The sequence below is a fragment of the Ptychodera flava genome, chromosome 15 (genome assembly GCF_041260155.1).
Source record: "Ptychodera flava strain L36383 chromosome 15, AS_Pfla_20210202, whole genome shotgun sequence".
Lineage (NCBI taxonomy): Eukaryota > Metazoa > Hemichordata > Enteropneusta > Ptychoderidae > Ptychodera > Ptychodera flava.
In genome coordinates, this window is record NC_091942.1 from 35,052,139 (window position 1) to 35,077,371 (window position 25,233).

Below are 25,233 nucleotides of genomic sequence, written 5' to 3' on the forward strand. Positions count from 1 at the left end.
GTGCAAATAAAAGTTTTTTTGATCTCTTGTTGCAACACCGTTTATCTGTTTTATTGTGGTAAAGAAGCTCAAAAATCTACTCATAGCAACAGTTGCCATGGTTACAAGCATACAATGTCTCTCAACCTGACAACCTATAATCACCTGTCTTCAAGGTTGTCACATGCAAGTACGTTGTTTTGTTGAAAAGCGAAAGGAAAGATTGTAAAAACATACTTGAAAATAACTTGTGGATTGAGATTGCCTTTTCTATTGATGGAGACACGGACCCGCTTCTCGTTTTCATAGATCGCACACGACGATGCAGCAAACTCAATAATAGGAACATCTGATTGAATAGTTCCAACCGAGACACTACTCCCATCCTTCAACTGACGGTAGGTCTGAAATATTAAAACAAAACAAATGATCTTAAAATTAATCAAGATAACTCAATTTAAAAGAGTACTAATTGATATGGTATAACTTTCACGCTTAATCCTTTTCGTGCCTTGATTTTTTCCCACTAAAATTTTAGTGCAACATTTTACCAATTCTTATAAATTTTTCTGTAATTTGTTTGATAATTTTGGACCAAATCAACATCACTTTTCAATGGCTCAGTTTTAGATCAAATCTTTGGGAAAAATCAGGGAAAAAAATTGACTGGGTTATATTTTATAAAGGTGACAAAAATTGACATTGGCATTCAAAGGGTTAATGATCGAAAATATTTCATGCCATTTCAGTGTGAAATTACCTGCAGCATCTTGGGATCATATTTAGGGACGAGTTTCTGACCACCAGTCAGGTCGCGAGTAGCTCCAACACGATACCAGGCCCTGGAATGCGGTGTGTTTTTCTCAGCTTCTATAGTAGCCAGAGTCGCCACTTGTTCTGGTGTTAAATCTGGATGTTTACCTACATCTTTGTAGATGTTAGCAACTCCATCCCTTGTGATATTGTCTGTGGTTATAAAGACTCCCTCGATATCTCCACCTGTGCAAAAGAAATGATTAATTATCTGTGAGTAACAATGAACGAGGTCATCTCAAGAATTACATTCACGTTTCACCTGAGATTAAAAACAAGATAATGGGAGTCCAGATCATGCATCATCACAGTTGGAAGCCAGCATTGTGTATTGTTGTTGACAAGTGAATCCCACAGGAAAGTCTCTGTAACAACCAGTTGCGTAACATTACAAAACATGAAAGATAGGAATTGTGCACAGTACACAGAATGGAAATTACACCAAGAAATTTGCAAATGAGATGATCAGGGCGCATTATATTCTTTCAAGTCTATGTGTGTCACTGCACTGCAGGCCTAGGTGCCAGTATTTAACAGATTCAAGATAGTCAACTTCAATATTACTTAAGTGTATACATTGCGGGTAATGCAGACAAAAATACTATTGTATTTGTGGATTTCTATTATTTACACATGTTGCGGATCACTATTTGAGTTTGAATACAACTCTTATCTTCTTAAGTTTATTCAGTGGCTTGGGAATTAAGATAGTAATGGGTCTCAAAAGTGAAAGACTTAAACTTTTGCTCAAAACTTTCCTCAAAGATACTTTCATCAATTCTCTTACCAAATCACGAATAAAAATCAGGGGTCAACTTGCCATGTTTTGTACTAGAGCAACAAATTACAATGTACCTGATTTGGCAATATTTGAAATTCAAAATGGCTGCCATCCCTGTGTTAAGTCTACGGGAAATAAATTTGGGATTGTCGCAAAGCTAAAATTTTGGAATTTTTTCTCTTTCAGACAGCTTTACAATGAGGCCCAACAAGTGGTAGATCAGAATCATATTGTAAAAAATTGAGCATTTAAATAGCTGTCTCCAAGGTGCATTCCACCTTAATATTAAATCCATGGAGTGCAGTCTGTCCTTTGTGACACATGCAGCCATTTTTAGGGATATACCTGCATGCATAAACTTTTGATCATTTTAGATTCAGTATAATTTAGGCTGAACTACATGGTAGTTATCACTTATTTGATATGTAACAAGTGGCAGTGAACACATTTCAACAACCATGGAAACACCTGATTGTTCTGCCAGCCGTTTGCGAACCCTAACATTTCTCAAATTATTCTGACCGATTAAGTCAGCCTACACTCATTTATTTATTCTTCTCTGAATGAAAATGAAGCAAAAACAACTTCAAGGGAAATAAAATAATATTTGAGAAATTAGTCAGTGGTTATTCGGCAAATTGTCAGCAATGTTATTCTTTAATTTCATGAAAATGCCGACTTGAATGTACACTGTATTTCAAATTCATCACTGAATTATATGAGTGAATGAAATTTTCTTGTTTTGATATAAAACATTCAGTGAAACATAGATATAATGTATCTAAAGAAACATTTTCGATGACATATTTCTAATAAAATATGGATTCTGTTTTCACAATTAGATTAATTTGGAATTGATTCAGGGATGACAATTTTTCATCCCTGAAAATTTTTCACTTCTTTTTACTACATGTTGATAATATTCTGGTGATAGAAATTTTACCAACAGATCACTAACTGTGATTTTCGCATGGCCAAACACCACAATTTTTTTTCAGAGGAAATTTAAAAAAAACACAGACCATGGCATACACTAGTCAAGACAAGCTGAAATATTGAATGAACCGTGTATTGTGAATGTTACTGCTAATATTTCTTGTATCTGAGTGTCTTCAAGCAGACTGTGTGAGATAGCCATGCAAAAATACAATTCTCCATGGAAATGGGTATTTACTATAACATACAGTGTTTTGAAATGTACTTCAAATACAAATGAAGTGCAATAAATTACATGTTGACAGACGGATTGAATGAGAATGACATATTGGCAATGTGTATTTGCTGTCAAGACTTACTGAGTTCTGCCATATGTCTCACTGAGTCCAATATGTTTTACATACAGGTACAGTGAGACACTGACTGTGATGTGATCGACTCAAGCGCTGATAGTTATGTGTGAATGATCTAGCTACCAGCATACATATAGCTAGCAGGCGTTAAAACATGAATTTAACCCTTTCACCCCCAGTTCCCTGTATACAGGTCCAACTTTACCATAGAAAACAATGGATTTGGGACAAACCATGGTGGTGAAAGGGTTAAACAGAAATACCAAATATAATATACAGATATTCACACAGAATATGAATCTGAAACAGTGAATGTGCGCTACAGTAACATATCGCCTGGAATGAATGGGGTTCTACTTCATTTATTGGATACACACATACATGTATGAAAGCCTGATGCAAAATTTTCACTTATGATTTTCGCATACGAGAAGCATAATTATGAAACTATACTGCACGCAAAAGGCAGTAGCACATTTCAAGAAGAATACATGACCAAATCACAGACAAAAATACACTCTGAACTTTACTATAGAAGGGATTATGGGATTACAGTTAGATACATATATACATAGTAATCACCATTTAATCCCAGTGACGACAACCTCTATATTAAACACATACATTGGTGAAAGTTACTTTGGAAGATGAAAGTACTGTCACTGAACAGCAAGAGACAGAGAGAAGACATGATAATGAACTTGTTGCTTTCTAGTAATGACCAAGCAATAATTATAAAAGATCTTTGCTAAAGAATTTGGTACAAAATGCACTGTCTTCAACAAATTAAGACAAAAATTATGTCTTTGTGTACTACTTGGGAAGTTTCTGTTAGTTCTATTCCAATTTGGGTACATTTGTGTATGTTGACAGGTCAGAGCCTTCAATTAATCTGAAAAAATCTTTGGAAATCATTTTCATTTTTATAAATGTCAAATATGTAACCCTGAAAGATAATCTTTTCCTCTCAGTTAGAACCACACAGCCTGACATCCGTAGTCAATTGTAGCGGCAATCATTTTATAATATTGGAAATCAAAGTTCGGAACTACAAGATGATAAATTATGTATGTTCATAAAGCTACAACATGATGCAGTGTTGGATTTTGATGTATGGATTGCTTGCAGGCATCAGAACGCTTTGTACCTATAAGCAGATTGGACACATATGAGTTGGAAAAATGTTAGCGACGATAACAAGGTAACAACATGCAACACAACATGGACATACTACTACAGCGTAAACCACTTCTAGAATCCCATGCAGTTACTACCTTGGTTAGTATACGGTATTCCTTCAAGTTCTGGGCTTATTCTATTTCTGCTACTTTTAGTGTCATCTGAAAACAAAAATTCAAATTTCCTATGGTTATCTGTGACTCACCGTAACCATTCCCACTGCTTGCTAGGAAAAATTCAATATTTGTGCAATATACAATAATATACAGTAGTTTTGCTGATACTCTATGAATTAATTATTGTGATCATGAACAAAAAAAATTATCGTTAATGCTTATTTTTAACTGTTATTTTCACAAGTAAGATTAAAGCATGTGACGGGCAAAATTATTCATTTCTAAGAACTTACATTTTATTAAGGAAACAGATCTTTCACATGATATAGAAAACAGGATATCAACAATATCACAGTAATTTACACCCTACTCAAACTTTTCAAAGATAAATATTTAACTGGCATCTCTTGAATTTCTAACTACCAAGTAAAATCATTACGCTCATTATGTCTAAATGAAATAATGTCTATATGAAAACTCCAAAGCCATGGATAAATTATAAGAATTCATATTTTATCAAGATACTTTTCAGGTGCTCAGTGAGGGGGTGGTACCCACAAGCTAGCTCAGATTAGTATTGCAAATGAGATTACAAATGTTTAGGAACAATTTTTTCCTAACTTCTGAACTCACACAGGTAATAAAAATACAAAATACGGTAAAATAAAATACGGTATGGTTGATATCAAACTCTGTTAATTCAGTTGTATCTCCATTTCCTGTTCGTAAATTCAGATCATAAATATCTTTTGCAGAGAAGCATGACGCAAACTGCCATGTTCTAAATCCTAATCATCTGTGGCATTTATGGCCATAAAGCAATGAATAGGTAGCAAATAAGCAGTAATTTTCAGGTCATTGTGAAATTTACCGAGTTTTAAATTGGGAATGGGAGTGCGTAATTCTCCACATGTGTGCTATGTCAATACAATACACATTTAGCACTCTGTGTTTTATTTTATGGTTTAAATTTTGAACAACCAGTTAGAACTGTATTAAAGATATAACAGCTTTCTGATTGGATATTCAATGGAATAAAATTTAAAAAGAATACATTCCAAAGGGAAGGCTGTGTTGCCAGGGTAAGCCCTCACACTATCACTACAGTATCCTAGATATGTTTTCCTAAACTGTTTAGTTGTTAGTTAAGAAACTTGCACGATGCCTCATTCACTCAAAAATTACATGCAAATATGCAAAATGTCATGCTCAATTTTAAATGCATACAGAAAAAAAACTATCAAAATACTTAGCTGTCATGGTGGATAGATCTAGATCCTAGACGCTACTAGATCCTCCATTCCATGGTAAAAAGGTGATATATTTATAACAAGAATGAGTTTTTTACAAAAAGTGCAAAACTTTGTTCCAGCAACAGCAACATTTTTGGTTGAGAGACTGACAGCCAACCTGCATTTCAATATTTTTTACTCTTTTCATTCAGAAATATAATTCTGCTAAATTTCAAACAAAATTAAATTTCTTCTAGAAATTGACAAGCCTGTCATTCATAGTAACGGTGACTTTTTTGTCTTAAATTAGTCGGTATATTAAAGTTGTTCAATTGTCCTTTGGCATTCTAATAATCATAAAAAGTTCCCACTGAAATTTCAAAAGTCTCTTACAACACAGGCTTGGCTCTCAACCAAAAGTACCCTTCAAAGGTAAACAACTGTCACATAATTCAACGATAGCCTGCATGGTTGACTGCAACTGTCCCGCATAAAAACATTAAAAGTACATGTCAACACCACTGATATGAAAACACTTTGATAGTAGACATGCAAATTGGAGAAATTAAAGAGCAAACCAATATTGATGAGACTTTAGACTTTTAATTCCCATTTCCACGACATTTGGCATTTTCAACAGACACTTGTATTCCATTCTGTAATCATTTGCTGTGGCAGAGCCTTGAGGATAACAACACCAAGTCATTGTAACCAAATGCACAGCATTACCGAGAGAAGAATTGTTAACTTCAAGTAGGTTGACACAGAGTCACTTAGGCTTAGAGTAACCTTGGTCCCGTGTAAGATCTGACCACTTCATGGCAGGTAAACGCCATAAAAAAGTTCAAGAGGCGAACAAATTACACATCAAGCAGACTGTTGTGGCTGGAACTTACCAAAACACGATAATTTGCAGATACAAGGGCCAGTACACAGTAACAAATAACCTAAATCAACGATGGAAAAAACTAACAGAATAAACACTGCAATTACACAAGAGATCATCACCCTTTGTGAATGTGGCACAACCATCATTGCAATTTATATTTATTATCGGTCTATTTCCACTGATTAACGACATAGCTGATTAATGCACCAACACACCATCCATAAATCAATTACATCATGCCCTCGATTAGCGGCTAATGAGATGACAGGTTACCATGGAAACTCATCAATACAACATGCAAATTGGGGAAAGGCTGTGTCTCTTAATCTATTTTCTCTCAAACAGGGTTATCTGCCGATGGGTCATACAGTCCACCATAAAGGAAACCTTATAGGTTAAAGGTCAAGTGAAATATTGAATGTCATGATCTACAGGTTATACTGAAGGACAATTGTACTGGTAACCACAGTAAACTAAAAGAGTTGTATGTTCTTGGGATATCTCAAAAAAACCCACAGGATAAGGGGAAATTTTTCCCAGAATCTAGTAACCACTGATTTATAGGTAATAATTTTGTGACCTGGAATGACTTAGGTACTGCAAATATATTTTCATGGGCTTGACAACTATTGGAAACAATAGGTATTTGCACTGTTTTACTGTGTAATATTAAAACAACAATAATACAGGTCAATAACTATTTCATGGGGAAATATTTGTGGCTGGTTTGGCAGCATTGCCAAAAAAACAATTCATGCTTGGCCATTCAATGCAACACTTCTCTAACACTCTGTCTTACTATTCCATGGTGAATTGCACTTTTTCTGAACAATACTGAGAATATAAATGACACTCTCGATAGCTATAGTGTTACTCTCTTTGTACAACAACCAATTGAAAAATTGTAATCCAATAAGATTGCTTGGCTAGAGTACATAAATAAGTCAACAGCCCTGATCTGTTACTGTAAAACCAAACACTGCTTCAGTTACAACAGTTATGTTTACAGTAGAACAACAATCAAATTTGCTTTGGAAACACCAATGTTGTGACGCCCACAGTCCTTTTCAAAAGTTGATGCAATTACCTGTACCTGTGTTGACCCATTAATATTTGTTGTTGAATGAAGTCACAAAAATTGACAGAGTGAATTGTTTACAATACAATGTCAAACAAGTTCAAGGAGAGCGAAATATAGTGTTCTCCCCGCCCCCCAAGGCTGTACGCAAGAATTACTTGGTATTAAAGGCACATGAGCTGCAACTTTTGGCATTATTTTCATGATTTTATATTTAGATTAAAATTAGTTTATTGAAATGTTCTTACTCAGAGATGTTTACTCAATAAAATTATCCACTTAGAGTGGGACTGCAAGGTGGGGTTTCAGTATTGAAGACAAATAAGAAACGGGTGCTGCACCCAAATATGGCCGCCTCCATACAACTACATGATATTACAATGTAAATGGTACATGTATACACATTTGAATATTTACATATACAACATGATCAACCTAATGAAAAGATCAGAAAGGGATTCACTCCACTCTGACAAAATATTCTCCGTTTTTCACATAATTGGCAAGATTTCGAAAATGGCAGGAAATTTACGATGAACAAAAATCTCTTCAATTTCTTGCCTATTCTGCCAAAAGCACATGTTGTTGAGGCATAGTTAATGACTATATCATTCAATTTGCAAACTGCAATGAATCCAGAAGGAAATTTGAAGTACCTTGAGGTTGGACAAATTTTGCAAAGTTGCAGCTCATGGGCCTTTAAGAAAGGATGCAGTTAACTTTCTGCTCCAAACGTGTGGGGAAATGAAGTGGTCATAGCTTATGACCCTGATAGCTGTAGCAGTATACTTATTGATGTTCATAACTGGTTTGCAGCAGACAATACTGAAACAATAAATTATTACAACTGGATGTTGTTGATTTATATTTCATTTTAATCATTACATATATCTCACAATGCTGCGTTAATAATAATTGAACTTTTCCTGGGTGATATAATCATTTTGTCAAATTTCTGATATTGAAAAATTGGTTAGGATGATAATTTTCTTGTGCTTTTCATACATAAGGTCTGTTTTCTCCAGCTAGTCACGGAGAATTTTCTTCTGACTTTGTGCCAAACATCCATTCCTTTTACATTTCTGATAATAATAGCGTTCTTTCATAAATCATTACTACATTATAAATGTATGCACATACACTGTATTATTAACTGATGATTGTATATGTGATCGCATGCATGTATTTACAACCTGAATTGGGAAATACGCCTACATAAAGCAAGGTCTATTTTATCAACCAATATTTCGTTTCAAATAAAACGTCTCTGGTGAAATTAATGTGAAACTGCCAGTACAATTCTCCTGTACACATATATACTGTAGAAGTACCTACCTACTCCCAGGGCAATTTCTGTGTCTTTTGGTTCTTTTTTCTTTCCACAGTAGTTCTTGTCGGTGAGGAATGCCAGAATAACAAGGATGGGGAAACACAGTAAGGTGACGATGGCCTCCCACAATTCCACAACATGTGGTGAACTGACCACCAGGACGAGGAAGAGCCAGACATAGGCAAAGATGCAGAAGAAAGCAGTCAGACAGAACACCTTGAACAGATGGATGCGACTTGATTTGCCTTTTGGTATTGATATTATGCAAATACCACTTATACACAGCAAGTTGAATGCTGCCGAACCTACAATGGTACTCGGTCCAAGTTCACCGGAATAAAAGTTATTGCCGACAATTTCGATAACGGACAGGAGGATCTCTGGCGCGCTTGAACCAAGTGCCATCAGTGTGAGATTGGCAACTGTACTGTTCCAGAGTTTGACTTCAACTTCTTCAACACCATCAGGAGCTTTTGGATTGGCGACCTTGACCCTCTTCACTTTGCTGGTGATCACTTCAATGGAGCACATGAATACATCTGCGATGATTGACACTCCCATGAAGCTCCAAAGCAATCCCAAGATGTAGATTGTAGCGCGAGCTCCAATGGACCATGTTGATTCATTAACGAGTGGCAACAACAATCCTTTGTCATAGCATTTGTATGCATCAGGGTCCGTATCATTAGACATGTTGTATGTAGATTATTGAAAACTCACACACAAAGGATTGGGAAATGTCTGCAAAGAAAGCAAAATAAACTACTTAGAAAGGTTTGTGACAATTTGAGGCTAAAAATGAATCATTGATAAAAACTGCAAGTTTAACTTTCTTGCTGAACCTTTGTTTATGTAATTGCAATCTACGAATTAAACATCAATAACTGTATACTATTTTCAGAATGTGTATATAGTAAAAGTATAATGTGTGTATAGTAAAAGTATAATGTGTGTATAGTAAAAGTATAATACAACACACAGCACCCAGAATAACATGAACTTTTCCAGCATAGACCATACTTTATCAAGCAACAAAGACTATTTTTTGCACAAAGGGAAAGGAAAAATATAAGGGTTGTAAATTTCCATAAATATTACAGAGCTGCTTGAAACAAAGAAACGATGTGAAATAACCGACATGAGTTTCAATGAAAGTATTTACTTTGTTTTCCATCTTTCTTAACGTAGAACAATACAGCCAGCCTATTTTTTAATGCAATCAATCTCAATTAAGAAAGTGTGATATGTTTGGATTCACTCAGGGCTGGTAAGAATGTACCCTCGTTACATCTCACTCACAGCAAATTGTAATAATGAGTAATTGACAAACACAATTAATTGGTGTAATTAGCCTGATGTTAATTGGTATGTATGTGGTTCTTACAGTTTGTAATTTAGTTTTTTACTGCAATTTCAATTAAATCATAAAAATTTGTTACCTCTTTCATTAGACAAGACATGAGATGTATGCATCAGGCAGGTACAATTTACTTTTCTTTTCAAAAGTTACTCAAACTAAAACATCTACCTTAAAATTCAAGAAACATCAAATGATTATATTAATCCTCATTCTTCAACACCTTTTAAACATTTTGAACTGAAATTCTGTGAAAACAGATTTCACAAAATGTAGGCATATTCATGTCGTATTCAGTCTGTCCAGTAATGATGCTCACTGACTAGTTATATCATGGGTATATTTTCACTAGAACTTCTGGACAGTTGACCTGCAGGTTTCAGTGTGCAAGACTTTACTATTGGTACGGTGAGAGTTAAATTGCTGGCTGGACTGAGGTGGATGCACATGTCAATCACACAAAAAGTGTCAGAATCTATCCATGCTTGTTAAAACTCTGTTGGAATGTACAGGCTGATAAAGTATTTAGGACACATAATCTAGGATAAATAGCAAAATAGTTTTGTCAGTCCTGTTGACTGCTGCACAATTTGACCTACATGTACCACCAGCCAGGCTAACAGGGTTGTTTGTTATTGCCTCATTTCTTTACATTTCTTTTGTCCAAATCTGTAAAATTCCATGGTGCATTAACCTCAAAAGCTGTGACATTATATGTTATACTGCACTGTAGGTCAAGACTGCAGGTCAGTGAAGTCTTAGAATTATTGCCGCCCTTGTCACAAGGTCACTTCCAATTGTAAATAAAAACTTTTGGTTGTCTCCTTGGAATTTTCTCAATAAGGCTGGTAATTTTCAGTTATGGTAGTAGTTATTAGCTCTATGACAAACACTTTTGTCAAGACAGGGACGAATTGACCTTAGTTTGATCAAAGCTATATTGTGTCCTTGGGAAATTCACAGTAACAGAAACATGCCACACACAGCCTGTCATGATTAGTGTTGCTGCTGCAGTTAATTTACTCACCAATTCTCATCTAGTTTTCTCTACCATCCCCCACAACATCTAAGTTTCTATCATCCTGAGGTTCGTATGATGAATATAAATGCTGTCAGTTTTAGCTACGAACGCTGGGCAGGTACTTATCCTAAAATTCTCAATGTTGTCTAACCATAGAACTGAGAGGAAATTATTTGATGGAGTCGTAATGTACCATATCGATATAATCGACTCAAACTGGATCAATAACCACATCACATCATTATTGCAGTAACCTCCAGTTTCTTGATGTTGTAAATACATGAAACTGACAAAACTCAGAAGTCTTCATTGCTCCAAGTGTTCAGCGCATTGAGAAACAAAAATTGAGAAAACAAATTCCTAAAGCACAGTAAATGAGACTGTTAACTTTCAATCATGTTTTAGATTTTCAGAAAAAAAGTCAATGTGCGTCCCCCACTGTACAGGCTACAGCTACAGGTAGTTTAATCGCGCCGCTGTTACGCGTCGAAGGGACGTTCCGTCTGCGGAGTCGTCGCCTGGCTATAGTGTAGAGAAGCGAAATGTTCGACAGAGACTCCATAATCTGGGTATGACATTTGCGCCTGTATGACATTTGGGCGACTTTGATGTGAAAAGTACCACTGGTCTTTCGAGAAAATGCCACCTGGCAGGAGCTTGACTTTATACACATGTTAAAAAGACGTAAGACTAGACTCTGAACCAGCTTGGCCCTGCATACAAAGGTAAACTACAGTCTGTGAACGTGACCTCAAACCACTCACTCCCGTCAAACAAAACGCGGGTGGCGGGCGTCTCGGACCGTGCAGAGGACGCCAGAAAACGATGAGAAGTGCCATAAATTACCTTGAAACAAATATTATGTTGTCAGCTGAATTCTGATCGTGGCAACTCGATCCGTACGCCAAAGCGCGCGCGGTCGTCACGAAAGAAGCACTCTCACTTTACGCACACAAACATAAAGTTCACGGCAAAGCTGATCGTTTCCATGGCACCGTTTGCATCTACAATCTACAGCGTTGCCTTACCTGTCAGCTCTGAAACCGTTCGAATCCTCTGTTCATCTATGTGTACATTGAAATAAATATGTCCAAGCATAGGAGAGTTAACTGGAGATGCTATGAATGATTGGCGACTGGGCCAGTTACCATGCTCTGATCGATAAACCACACATTCAATAGGGTTTCTATTTACGCCACCAAAACAATTCACGCAGCTAAGGCAAATGTCTCTATTTCACCTCCTACGGCATATATATATACGCGCTGTCATTGGAAAAGTAGAGCTCGAAAATTATTATGAATCTTGCAGAAACTCCAATATTCTTACACATTGTCGGGTCTGTATTTCCTTTAAATTAATAAGAATAAACCTACATACGATAAATGTATTTTGTTACAACAAACGTTTAGTTGAGTAGGAAATGTAAATTTCGGCCGCGGAGGGATTTAAAAAGCGGTAGTGTTCTGAGGCACTTTCATGTGCCAAACTTCTAGTACGATATGCAGGTATCCAGACAAAGTACCCACATTTTAAACTATCCACCATGCAGATCCACATGTGGGTACTGATAAATGGGGAGTAGGCATTCAGACCGGTGGCATTGCGATATTAAAGAACAATACATGTAATGAAAGTTACACGTAATGACACGATAATCAGGTATAGTCAGAGGCTGAACGCATTACCATTTTCAAGTCACCTCGAACTTTTTAACCTCAGCTGTCCTGCGGGCCTTTGAGTAAACAAATCGCTGCATGGGGTGAGGAAGTTACATTTGTGAAGGATCATTATTCTCAGTCATTCGATGAAAAAGGATAGGAAGTAGCGCGCACAGAAAATGTTCGCAATGCCGAGCTATATTTACGCCTTTGTGAAAAATAATTTCGAAATAAAACCTGACAACCGATGTGACGGACATTGCATCACTTACGGAACCAACACAAGCCGATGGTTTCGTTAATGCAATCCTCAACGTTGTACACTTTAGTATTAGATGCCCCCTTCTTCTCCCCTTTCTCATATCTAACAAATCCCCTCCCTCCCTCTCTCTCTCTCTCTCTCTCTCTCTCTCTCTCTCTCAACATGGCCAATGTTCTTCACATTGTCCCTTCTCTCTAAAGTATAACGTTGGGAACTGTAATAAAGGTTTAACTTTTGGAAAATCAGTATTGTAATTTGTGTAAAAAAATGGTACAATGATATCGATGAAAATGACCAATTCAGAAAATTTACTTGCCTTTAACATGTTTACGCACAGTCTGGATAACTGTTGAGACCAACGCCCAGAACATTAAATGCAAGTAGGCCTATAGGCCTGTTATAAAAAGGATAGCCTGGACGTCAGATTGTAAACGTCACGTCGCTGAGCCGCCGTATCAGACGGGATTAAGAACGTTTTTATTTGAAGTTGGCACGTGTTGGCCTACTTGGAAATTAATCATCTGGGAATCTTGTTGGATATCTCGCTAAGTGAGAACTTGGTCCGATGTGTCCAACACGCATAGATACCAGGGTTTCATGATAACTGAGCTATAAAACTTCGAGTACAATATACATAAGTATCGCACTATATTTTACACCGAGAAAATACGCAAAACCATGCAACTTTGAAAAAGAGTGGTAGCGCATTGCCCTATAACAACCTATTTAGCTTAATCGTCGTATAAAAGTTTTTACTATGAACGAAACTCCATACACATCCTGAAAAATAATTTCGTGGATTTCAAATTAACTACACTCTAGAAAATTGGCGTTGACTTATCATGCAGGCCCAAGCTTGGGAATGAAGTACTTCTCTGGGTGCAATGTCTGGTCGTCCTAGATATGCTCGCTCAAGACGGAATCACACGACCTATAATATTGGGCAAGATCTAGCCCTGCGTACGATGCTGTGTGTTCCGCTACAGCTAATAGTGGTGAGCGGGGCTATTAGCTGTAGCGGAACACACAGCATCGTACGCAGGGCTAGGCAAGATCCAGCTTTGGTTTACATCATAAAAGATCTAGTCTCTATCAACGTTTACAGTAGTTAGTGACTCAGAAAAGTACAGAAAAGAGTCGATGTATTTGTCGGCAGAGCGGAGGCATCCTACTCCGGCAGGTGAACATGCATATTCCGGAGCCGTTTATGATGCAACCCTCCCATCTTCTTCACTGTAATACAATGGCGCTTTCACATAGGTCATGTACCACTTTACAGCCTCTCGTACTGTCTTTTCTCTAGTTTGGTGATCGGATGACCTTGGCTTACATGGTTTGTGCAGTCAATTTTCGGAATCAAAGACATCTTCTCAATGAAATGTTATAAAATCTTAATACTTACACCAATCGTTGATGATTGAAGAACTTTACATGTGTTCCTTGGAATCTCGAACAGGCCTTTACGTTTGAAACGTTGAATGGTTGAATGGGTGGGTCTGCAACATAGTTGTTTTTCCCCACTGTCCACCGACCGTGAGGGCGTTGGCTTGAATAGGAAAGTCGTGACGCGTGTTCAAAGGAAATCCACTCAGGGAGTGTTCATTTCAGATAGCGGGAGAGGGAAAGTAGATTCAACTTGAAATCTATTTAAGGTAGAACGCACCTCGGGGACAGAAATTCGGGCCTTCAAATTTTTTCAATTTTCTTCTGACCTACCACTTGTGGGGGCTCATTTTGAAGCTCTTGGCGAAAGAACAGTTTTCACCGTCTTAGTTTTTTGAAAATCGAAAATTTTATTTTTTCCATAGAGTTTACACAGGGATGGCGGCCATTTTGAATTTCAAATATCGAGAAAACGCAAGATATTGTCTCTCTAGTACCAAAGTTTGCACGGTGACCCCTGATTTTTATTCTTGCTTTGGTAAGAGAATGGTTCAAAGTTTCACTGAGGAAAATATGAGCAAAAGTTTAAGTCTTTCACTTTCGAGGTGCATATTACCTTAAGGAGAGGCACCTGCTTTCACCAAACTAGTATCTGTTTGAAAGTCAGTTGTTTCAAAATACTTCAAACGAGACAGTTTTCACGTTCGAAAGTTCAAGAGTACGACGACAGACAGGAATCAGGAATTGCTCTGTCTATAAGGAAAGTGAATACTGTCCCCACCTCGTTTGTATTTCCGAAGAGTATGCAAACATAAAGTCCGCATGTTGTTCTAGAGAAAATATTCATGATGGGCTTCAAGTATAAATGCCCTCTACTTTGTTGGTTTCCGTTCCGTTCATGCGTATAGCACATGTTCGATAAATTTGATTTTCTTCCTGAAAATATAACAACTGTGGTAACCCGGTTATTATCTTCCCGTAATATCGTACTGTCTGTCATACAAGTGAATGATGACAAGAAATAAACCCTCATTGCATCTTCAGCGACCTGTTCAAAGCAGTGATGTCTATGTGTTTCATTCGTCAACATCGACTTAAACTCAGTGCGCTGCGAACCTTGAGGATCCTGAATACACTTTAAAGGTATAGACTTGTATGAACTTTTATAGACTTTCTTTGGTCATGCGTATCAACCTGACTGTCAACGTGTTTATGTTAACTTTTCTTTTGATTTCGCTCTGTAGTTGCGCGACATAGCATAAATTGGCTATCCGTGTCAACTCGGCTGCGTCAATGTGTTCTTTTTCCCCCCTTTCCCTTCGATTTCGCTATGTAGCGGCATGACGTGGCCTAAATCAGCCATCCGTTGAGTTTGAGTTGAAATTTGACGTTATGGTAGGCATACCACGTATCAGCGTAGCAAGTCCTTTTTACGGCAACAGCTACATGTGTGAACAGAGGGTTGCCTTAGTGAAGGTTGAAGGAGCCTCTCGAAATATCACTTTTTTGCCGTCTGTGGGGAAAAAGGCGCTCATTTTTTTCGTTTCCGTTCCCATGCTTAATACACCCAATTGCAGCCAAACTTAGCTTTATATAGACAAAATTCAGGGTGTGACTAAAATAAAACCATAAGTTAACAGGAAGTGATCTTTCATTTGCTAACAAGAAAGAAAACTGTTTGGTTGAATAAAAAGTACAATACTTAGGGAAGTTATAATGGGGGTTAGGCCGACAGAGTCTTCCTGTGCATCAGTCAAAATAAGTGAACCCCCTACCCATTGCCCCCCAAAGTTGATGACCCACTTTGAAGATGACAAAACTTTCATGACACACCTATTGCTCGAGTTTGATCCAATTTTGAATTGTAACACTGGCCATTATCGGCGCATAGATACAATATAACATCGGTGGAAAAGAGCTGTTTGCCAAGATCATGCTCTTCTTCCAGGACTTCCATACACTGTATACTGTGTCTTTGAAGGTTAAAAAATTCATCACTTGTGTTGCTGCCAATTTCAACATCATCATCCTCTTCCTCGGCAAAAAGCTCTCACTGTCACTGTCACTACCATTCTGTATTTTGAACAGTTTCCAAATAATTTATAATCTTTCTCTGAAAAGACTGAGTTTCCATGATATTTACTGTTCTCTGCTGAGTATCATGGGTAACTGGTTTGATTTTGTCTCCATTGTTCCCTTTGGTTGAACTTGACAGACAGTGATGTTTGTTCAGACTGGAACCCAGTCGCTTGGCTTTTCCCGGCAGCATTTACTAGCAGGTGAGGGCCATTGCGTTCACCGCACGATATATGCGACAGCCTACTTCTTCTAACATGGCAGTCTATGCTGTTCTGTTTTGATATTTATACGCCCAAACAGACTTGGAGCAGGTCTAGTATTTGTTCAGTTCTTGTACATGTAATGTACATATCGTGTATTTCTCAACTGGCATTGAACCAAAACCGACATGGCCATTTCCGTGATCCTTTCTTGGGTCACACATCCTGGTACTAGTATTTCTGTTATTACACGTTTACCAGGTTGATTAAAAACTCTGTAACATTCCCACCGGGCCTCACCTATGGGAAATTGTGCATTTTCTCAAAATTGTATTTTTTCAGGGGAAAATGTTGCATTTGGAATTCCCTCATATCACCAAAAATTCCAGGATATAAGGTCATGAAGGGGTCAAATAGCCAATTTACAGGCCTGGGTACCCACCGCTACTAAGTGGGGTAAGAGGAAGGAAATTGAGGGGAAAGTGCTTGATGAAGGACATGCTCGCTAGTGGAATACTCTAGTCACAATACCATAATGCTACCTGAAGGCTGAGGATACTTTACTACACAGTACATACACATATTTTACATTTATTTTAAGAGTTATAATACAAAAGGTATATTTATGTATTTCTTCCTTATTTCTAATTAACATAAAATCATTCAAACTTTTCATTTATTTTATATACCAGCTTCTGTGTGCAGTTGTCCGGATCATCTCTTTCCTGAAAACTGGTCAAATATAACAGTAGTGCTATGCAACAGCACAAGGGAAGCCTTTCAATGTATACCAGGTTTCAGTTAACATATCCCTTGCACCTAATCATTGCCTTACCTCAGCCAAAAGGCTGATAGGAATCGTTCGTTGTTCTACGCAGGTTCAAATTACGAGAAAACAAGAGTATAGAGTATAGAGTTACCTAGGCAAGATGTTCATGTAACAGATAATTATACTTTTATTCAGATTTACAGTGAAATGACTTAAAGTCATGCAGAGAATCACTTTTATTTCCCATAATACTTTTGAAAGCTGAAACTACTTTTTCACGGGATGGATCCTTATGAAAATCAAACGAACCCCTCCACCCCCGTGCTGTTTGAAAAATACATGATTTTGCATTTCTCAAATTTGAGATGACACCCCCCCCCCCGGATTTTGACAGCCCATCGATCCCGGCCGTAAAAACTGAACGCTCCCTTTGTTTGAGGAAAATTCACACCGAACATTAACCTGTATATTCATCATGTTGAGGCGACAGTGACCAACGCTTTAATAGTATTTATGAAATTCTTTTGGTGTGGATGTCTAAACCAATGTCCTTTTCAGAACATTACATCGTCGATTTGTTCTTTGACAAAAGGATTTGATTATCAATGCAGAAAGTTACATCGTCGAGATTTATGACTCCAAAAGTTGAATATGAATGTAGAAACTATTGTTCGCCTTTCTTTTCAAGAAAAGGCGGGTTAATTGAAGTACAGGGATCACTGTCAATGTTGGCAAACATCGTTTGTTTTTTTGTTTGCATTTATGAAAAGTGACATTGTTGTTCTTTCTGCTTCGTTTCGAAATGAAAATCAACATTTCAATAGAGACATTTATCTGTAATTTACAACACTAAGCAAATGTAATTTGAACTTTACAAACACGTTTTCCGCGCATTTTTGGCCAAAACTTTCCCATGAAAAATTACAATATAGTGCGAATGTCTGGTCGAGAAAACAAATCTCCTCTTATGTCCCTAATTATGGTATTTAAGATTACCGTAATTCGCAAATGAGAAACTGAAACTTGCTAAAACTTTCCTCAAGCAAACTTTCAACCATTCTCTTTCAAAAGCAAGAATAAAAATCAAGGGCCACCCTGTAGTAAATTTCGGTACAAGAGAAACAAGCAGCTAATATTTACCGATATTTTGAAACAGGGTTGTTCACACTTTACGTCACTATTCTCTCATTAATATGCAAAAATAAATATTTGTCCGCATTTTTAGATTACGCTTTTTAAAATTACGCATGTAAAAACGACGAAAACACATCTTAGTAGGCGACTGCTAGTGTAACAATGAATACCAAAAGACATATTCACGACTCAGAGTACAAGCTGCAAAAACGGCCATGTATGCAACATTGATAAAATTTGTTCGCATTTCAAGCTGCGTGTCCGATGTCGCGCGCGTACAGCTACATTTAGTCATAGACAGTGGAGGGCCCCTCCACTGTCTATGATTTAGTAACAACCTTGTAACCGTGAACAGCGCTATTCAAAATGGCCGTCATCTTTGTGTTATCTCCCGATTATCGTAAAACTGAGCCGATGAAAACTTCATTTGCATCAAAAGCTTCGAAATGAGCCCCACAAGTGGTAGGCCAAAAGAGTATTGTAAAAGTTTGAGAGTCCGGCCTGTGTCTATCCCCGAGCATCGTCCGCTCGCGCGGCTCGTTAGCCAGACAGGAGTCTTCACTAACCACGCCGTGCGGGATACCCCCACTATTTTGCTGGATGGAATTAGAAAATCAGGCGGACCAATCAGAGCACGCGTTACACTCAAAGATAAAACCACGCCTACCTTCCAAACGCCGACCACCGCACTGTTTGTGCAAAGCTTTTCTCTCGATTTACTTACTGGTTTACTAGACTTGGTTCAAGTGCGTGATTGTGAACATGTAAGTTGAGTGAACGTCTGGAATGCAATGATCTGTGTTCTGTTTTCATGTGAAATGTGTGAGTAGGATTGAATGGGGTGAACGCGATACAGGGAAGTTTTACCTGCCACAAACTAACTCACTTCTGCTATAGCTGCACAGAAAAACGCGTTCGATCGCTACCAAATTTTACAAGAGGAACTTTTACAAATCATTTTTTTTTTTGAAAATTCACCGACTTGAACCAAGTCTCTGGTTTACCTTCGTCCTGTGACACCCTAATGGCTCAAACGGAGATTTAGGGGAGAACCATTTGATTTCTGGGGGGGGGTATGGAGGAAGAGGGTATGGGAGCAAATTTTTTTTTCCTGTCAGAGTGACAGCAATTTTTTTTTTCTACTGTCAGACCTGCATCAATTTTTTTTTTCCAAATGGAGTAGCAGTGCAAATTTTTTTTTATCGGTCATCAAGTTTGTAATGCGTTGTATATAAGGGAGCCGTCATTATTTACGGCCTGAAACTCCGAAATTTCGAGTGACCCCCCGCCCTTCGCCAACCCATGATAAATTTGAGTAACCTCCCTCTCTAACTCTGAAATTTTGACCGATCCCCCACTTAGAAAAGTTAAATACCAATACATGTAATTGTAAAATTCACAAAATACAGCAACAGTAAAGACCTATCAAATCCTGAAGTACCCTGCTAGACTATCATCAGTTATCTCATGATGGTTCAAATAAGGTGAACACATCAAAATGAAATTCAAAGTCACAATAAAATAAAGATATAAAAGATCACGCAGTATCTAATCATATAGTACATTGTTTAATTTGGATGGATATTATGACAGGGTTTTCACTAGGATATCTGACCGGGCAGAATTTGAAAGTACAGGGGGAGAACATGAGAGAGGCTTAAGGGGAAGTGTCACAGGGGCCTTCTCCTATCTTGCATGGAAATGTTTAAGATATTGATGTGTGCAATGGTGCAGTCTGGTGCAATCTGAGAGTTTTTTTAATTTGTTTAATAAGTGAAACTGTTAGAATACCCCAAGGGGGAGAGCACGAGAGGGGGGGGGTTCCCCCTCTCGTATTGGAAATTTTGAGAAATTGATGTGTTTAATGGTGCAATCTGAGAGGAGTTTCAGTTTATTTTGCACTCAGTAAAACTGTTTGAAAATGACATTGAACACTGATATTTTTTACATTTTTTGCATGATCAGTTTTTGAGTCACAATATTCAACAACCAAACAATGACAATACAATTTGTGAAAAACAGTTCTGTTTGCCAGAGACTGAAGACAAATGAATATACAGGAACGTAAAATCTGTGACCTTCTTGTGTCATTTCTCCAGCTGCCAGCTTCTAATGAAAAGCGTGAATATGGCGTGTTTGCGATCCGGTGTTTGTGGTCAGAAAAACAAGGCTCACACATTGTATTTCATTATATTTGTTGTTCCTCAATTTTTCATTGTCAAGGTATATCTTTCTAACAAATTTATATTGAGAAAATAATATATTGGTTTTAACACTAGTTTATTGACTCCTGTCTTGTGTTTTAAATTTTCACAATTTACAGAAGTCAAATAGTCCCCTTTGGATAGTGCCTATGCCATTGAGATATTGCAACAGAAATCCTGAAATATGATTTCTTGGGTCGGAAAAGGGAAGTACTGAGGTATAAAGTAGACCTATGTAGTGCATGTTTATATCATAAGTGCTGGGAAAAAACATAAGAATTGCTTGTGGTAAAAACATTTGCGCCGCCTATGGCGGCGCGCCGGAAAAGAATACATGAGAATAAGGTTTCCAAATTTTGCTTATTTCTGGTGCATTGTGACAATTTTTTTTTCTCTTCTGTCTGTTATGACAATTTTTTTTTTCTCAGGCCATGACAGGATCAATTTTTTTTTCTTCTCTCTCACCTGGTGACAAATTTTTTTTTCTCAAAATCCTCCATATCCCCCCAGAAATCAAATGGTTCTCCCCTTAGGAGTGGGAAGGCAATCTTGCCTGAGTTTAATACAGGATTTGAATGTCATGCATGGAAATCTTACTGCGTGGTGGGGATAAAGTTACGGGCGATTTTCTCGTAATTCAGAGAGGTGGCGAAAAGTTCCGTTTCAGTGATCGTGGGTTACGAAATGTATGGCAACGCTTTGTATCTCGTGAAGCGTTAGATATCTCTCAAAGAAAAAAAATCGACGAATATGGCGATAGTGCAGAAGATGACTTTGAAAAAAACGATGAGTATATTGCTTACTGTGCTGTGATGAATAAGTGATTTTTTTCTGAACAACACCCAAACAAAATCCGGTTCTTTGATTTCCAGTTCTTGCATATTTCACAAAGTCCTAGTCCATGTTTTCGAGCCATGCTTCTAGTTTTTTCTCCCGCGGCGTGTCGATGTTCTGTTCGGGTAAATCCTGTTCATCGTCTCACAATTTTTACAATTTTCCCAAAATATGAACAACAAAATAGCTGCCGGTCGCGCCAGTTGACAGGACCACAATGTCTGAACAACGTCTGAGTAATGGGTTTATCGTGAATTTTTGAGGTCAAAATTGGAGGAGTGGTTTAACAGATTTGCTTCGGTGGGCAGAACATTTCTATTTCGCGCCACGATCTTTTGAGTGTGGCGGGTTGATGTTGTCACCGGGTTGTCACCTTACAAGTTGAGCGACAGCTGGCAATATCTTGCAGTATGACGCGCTGGCGGCTGGGCCTTTGTTTTGACGTTTTGAACACATCAGTTATTTCAGCAGTAGATTTCAGAAGCATGTAATGTAAACAGTGACCACGAATACTTGTAAATGTAACTGTAACACCAAAAAAAAAGTGGGAAAAGACCTATACTAAAACATTCGTAGTAACCGATTATCTGATTGGCTATTTACTGGTCACATACAGTCGTGTGGTGGCGCTTTAAAAAACACGATCTAGGGGGTCTATCAGCCAAGGTCTGATTTCGGGAAGCATCCAGCTGCCCGTAGCGGAGACCTTGGCAAGCGAAGATGATCCCCGAGGCGTATTCTACCTTAATGTGCGTTTGAATAGCTATGAATTGCATGCATTTATAGTGTAGAGGACTTTTTTCCTTTAATCTGTTGGCTTTACAACATGATGTGACTCATACAAACCACAAAAAAATTATTGGGCAGTACCAAAAAAGCTGTAATAAGACACCTGATACAACAACAAATATATCAGACTCCGAATAAATTGGTGTGGTGGACACGATGGCTCACTATCGCTTAGGGATCCGGAAGCCAAGACACGTGACAAGAATATCTCCGAAACAGTTGTCATGGAGAGCAACTGATAAATCCTGAGGATATTTTCTTGCTGATCTTCATTCTTTGGTAACTTATAATACAGTCGATGACAATCACCGTTCTTGGTCGTGAATTCAGTATCAGTCAATGCAATGCAACACTCTGATGCACCTAGCTTTGCACCGCATCGAAATGTTCAGTGAATATAACCTACTTGGATTAGTCAATATTAGGTGAAACAGAAAACTCGTCCTCTCTCAGTCATCAATGAGAGCTAAGTTATTCTGAGTAGCTACAATAGTGGAAATGTTGAGAGTGTTATAAATACTTCCACCGCTGCGGAAACGAGGTCACGTAACTGTGACCACAACCCAATGACTTAAAAGTGCACACAAGAGGTTACTCAGGATCATTCTCCGGTCTGCACTGCATTGTTTAGGTTAGCGTAGCATAGTAGTTTCGAGGGAAAGTCCCTGCCCGAAAAAACACCCTTTGCCAGCGAAGTTGACTTTGGATCGGCCTTCCAATTGCAATGCCGAACAGTTACTCTGTAGTCCGAATAAGGACAGCAGTTTTATAGTTTGATTATGCTGCATTGTATTTCAGTTCTAGAAAGCAAGAACATTTTCTTCCTCGGAACGTACTTGAAGTATGTCAATATAAAACACATTCGCCTTGCAAATATGCAAATCCCATGTGTTATTTTCGACAGTTCGACTAGAAACAGTCGTGGGAACTCTGCTCAAAGGTTGCCAGGGACCGCAACGACCGATGTAAACAGTATCTAGTGTACGTTGGCGATTGATGAAAGTTAAGACTTGTTTGTTAACAATATGAATATCGTAAAATTTAAATGTTCAAGCTGTGTTGACTTGATGCATCTAGATATCATGCATGAAATACATTGTAAACAAGAAAGCCGCGCACACGCGCAGCTCTGACGACTGCCTCCCTTTATTGTCAACAATAACTAATTCGACATCACATGCACACAGAGGCTGTGTTGAAAAGTGTAACACTGTTAACCTTGACATGATTGGTATAATGGACACACACACCTTATCTTACAAACAAGACAAATAATGGGAAAAACCACAAATTTCAACTGACGGAGATTTCCAAGGATTACTTTGTGATCGACGCTGCTGAATAAATCGACAGCATAGTGGTGTGAATTTTAGCTAGAGTATACTAAGGTATGAGCTCTCTATAGTTGATTCGGTCATAGTAATGCTGTAGAAATATTGCCTCTTTTTCACTTTTACACAGTTACGCTCTTGTCAGTCGACTCAAGAAGAGGCAAAATATCTTACATTTTCAACAGTCCACCCAGATCATCTATAAGCTTGTGGGAATTAAATCTTATCACACTGTGACAGGTTTCGTCGGCTAATAGATCGTCTTCACAGACAGATATGTGAACAATCGTCATAAAGACAACCAAAGATCTGAGATGGAATTTATCTATACTCAGTAACCTCAGCTGATTATTTAGATACGAATTGTTTAAACAGCTCAAGCCAGACAGAATTAAATTTGCCTACTTTTAGGGGTCACATTTTGTCAGTTGTTTTAGTGTGATCAACATTATGTTCGCAGTATTTGAGTTATTTTTAGGGTTTTGTTTGTGAAAATCCAGTACAACTTTGATGACAACTGTTCTTCTCGCGGCAACCTAAAGTCGTCCACTTACCATTTAAGGCAAAGTATGCGCGAGACAACTGCATGCTAGCATTTCGAAAAGAGCATTTTGAATCCTCTATGGAGACGACCGACAAGCCGGTGTTTGCCAAAGTCACAGTCCCTCTATTCACATAGAGGGCCTGTGCCACAGTTTAAAGGGACATTAGCTGGAACTTTTGACTAATTTTTCACTACTCTGTTTCAATGTACCAACAGACTACAGAATTTTACTATAATCCGATCATCATGACCAATGCCCGGTGCCCTGCTTGCCAACACAGCCTGTGTATGTGAAATGATCATTGTTATTGTTGATAAATGTATTCTAGTCCGGACCTGAATACAAATTTAAACAATAACAATGCTGATTATACTCATATAGGGTATATTTATGAGCTAAATATTAGGAATTTCTGCATGGTTATGGGATTCAAACCAGAAACTATAGATGATACACAGAACAAACAAAATTTAAAAAAATGACCAAAGTTACAGCTAATGGATCTTTAATATATAGATGTGGTCATGGGCTAGTCGACGCTCACTCCGGCAAAGTCTTAATCTAGGGATTGGTCATTAGATCTTGTGAGGGGTGGTCATGATACGATGTTTTGCGAAATGTTGCGCTCTCGTGTTGTCCACTCCTCCCTATACAACATCAAGACCCTTAGCAGTCCGACCCCTGTAATGTTGGATAAATCCCGAAATACATTTACTAATTTGACCACAGTCTTTTCCTGTAGCATAGTGTCTTTTAATAGTCTAGACATGGAAGCAAACCAGACCACAGGAGGCAGTTGTGGTCGACCAGACGTCCGGACGGATATTGTATTGTACACTGAACAAGACAGTAATGAGTTCTGTTCTAACTACACACAGATGAGTTCAGTACAAGTGATAGGCGTTCAGTGTTTGGAAAAAAAACAAAAAAACTTTGAATGGTCCGGCAAAGAAATGTCCCTGAGGAACTACGTGGCAA

At 37.9% G+C, this 25,233-nt stretch overlaps 1 protein-coding gene across 5 annotated transcripts in view; it reads right to left on the reverse strand.

Annotated features, from left to right (window-relative positions):
- The window catches only part of LOC139151994 (sodium/calcium exchanger 2-like), a 30,457-nt gene extending 15,933 nt beyond the window's left edge, over window positions 1-14,524 (reverse strand). The window contains exons 1-5 of one of the 5 annotated variants that reach the window (XM_070725069.1): window positions 14,390-14,524; window positions 8,692-9,427; window positions 4,137-4,202; window positions 740-978; window positions 217-383 (exon numbers count right to left, since the gene is read on the reverse strand). In XM_070725069.1, coding sequence (XP_070581170.1) covers window positions 217-383; window positions 740-978; window positions 4,137-4,202; window positions 8,692-9,379 — 1,160 coding nt within the window. In that variant the 5' untranslated portion in view covers window positions 9,380-9,427; window positions 14,390-14,524. Of the gene's footprint in view, window positions 1-216; window positions 384-739; window positions 979-4,136; window positions 4,203-8,691; window positions 9,428-11,910; window positions 11,931-12,092; window positions 12,297-14,389 lie in introns of those variants that run through there. The other 4 variants (XM_070725068.1, XM_070725070.1, XM_070725072.1 and 1 more) reach the window with 4 other exon arrangements.
- Window positions 14,525-25,233: the final 10,709 nt, after the last annotated feature.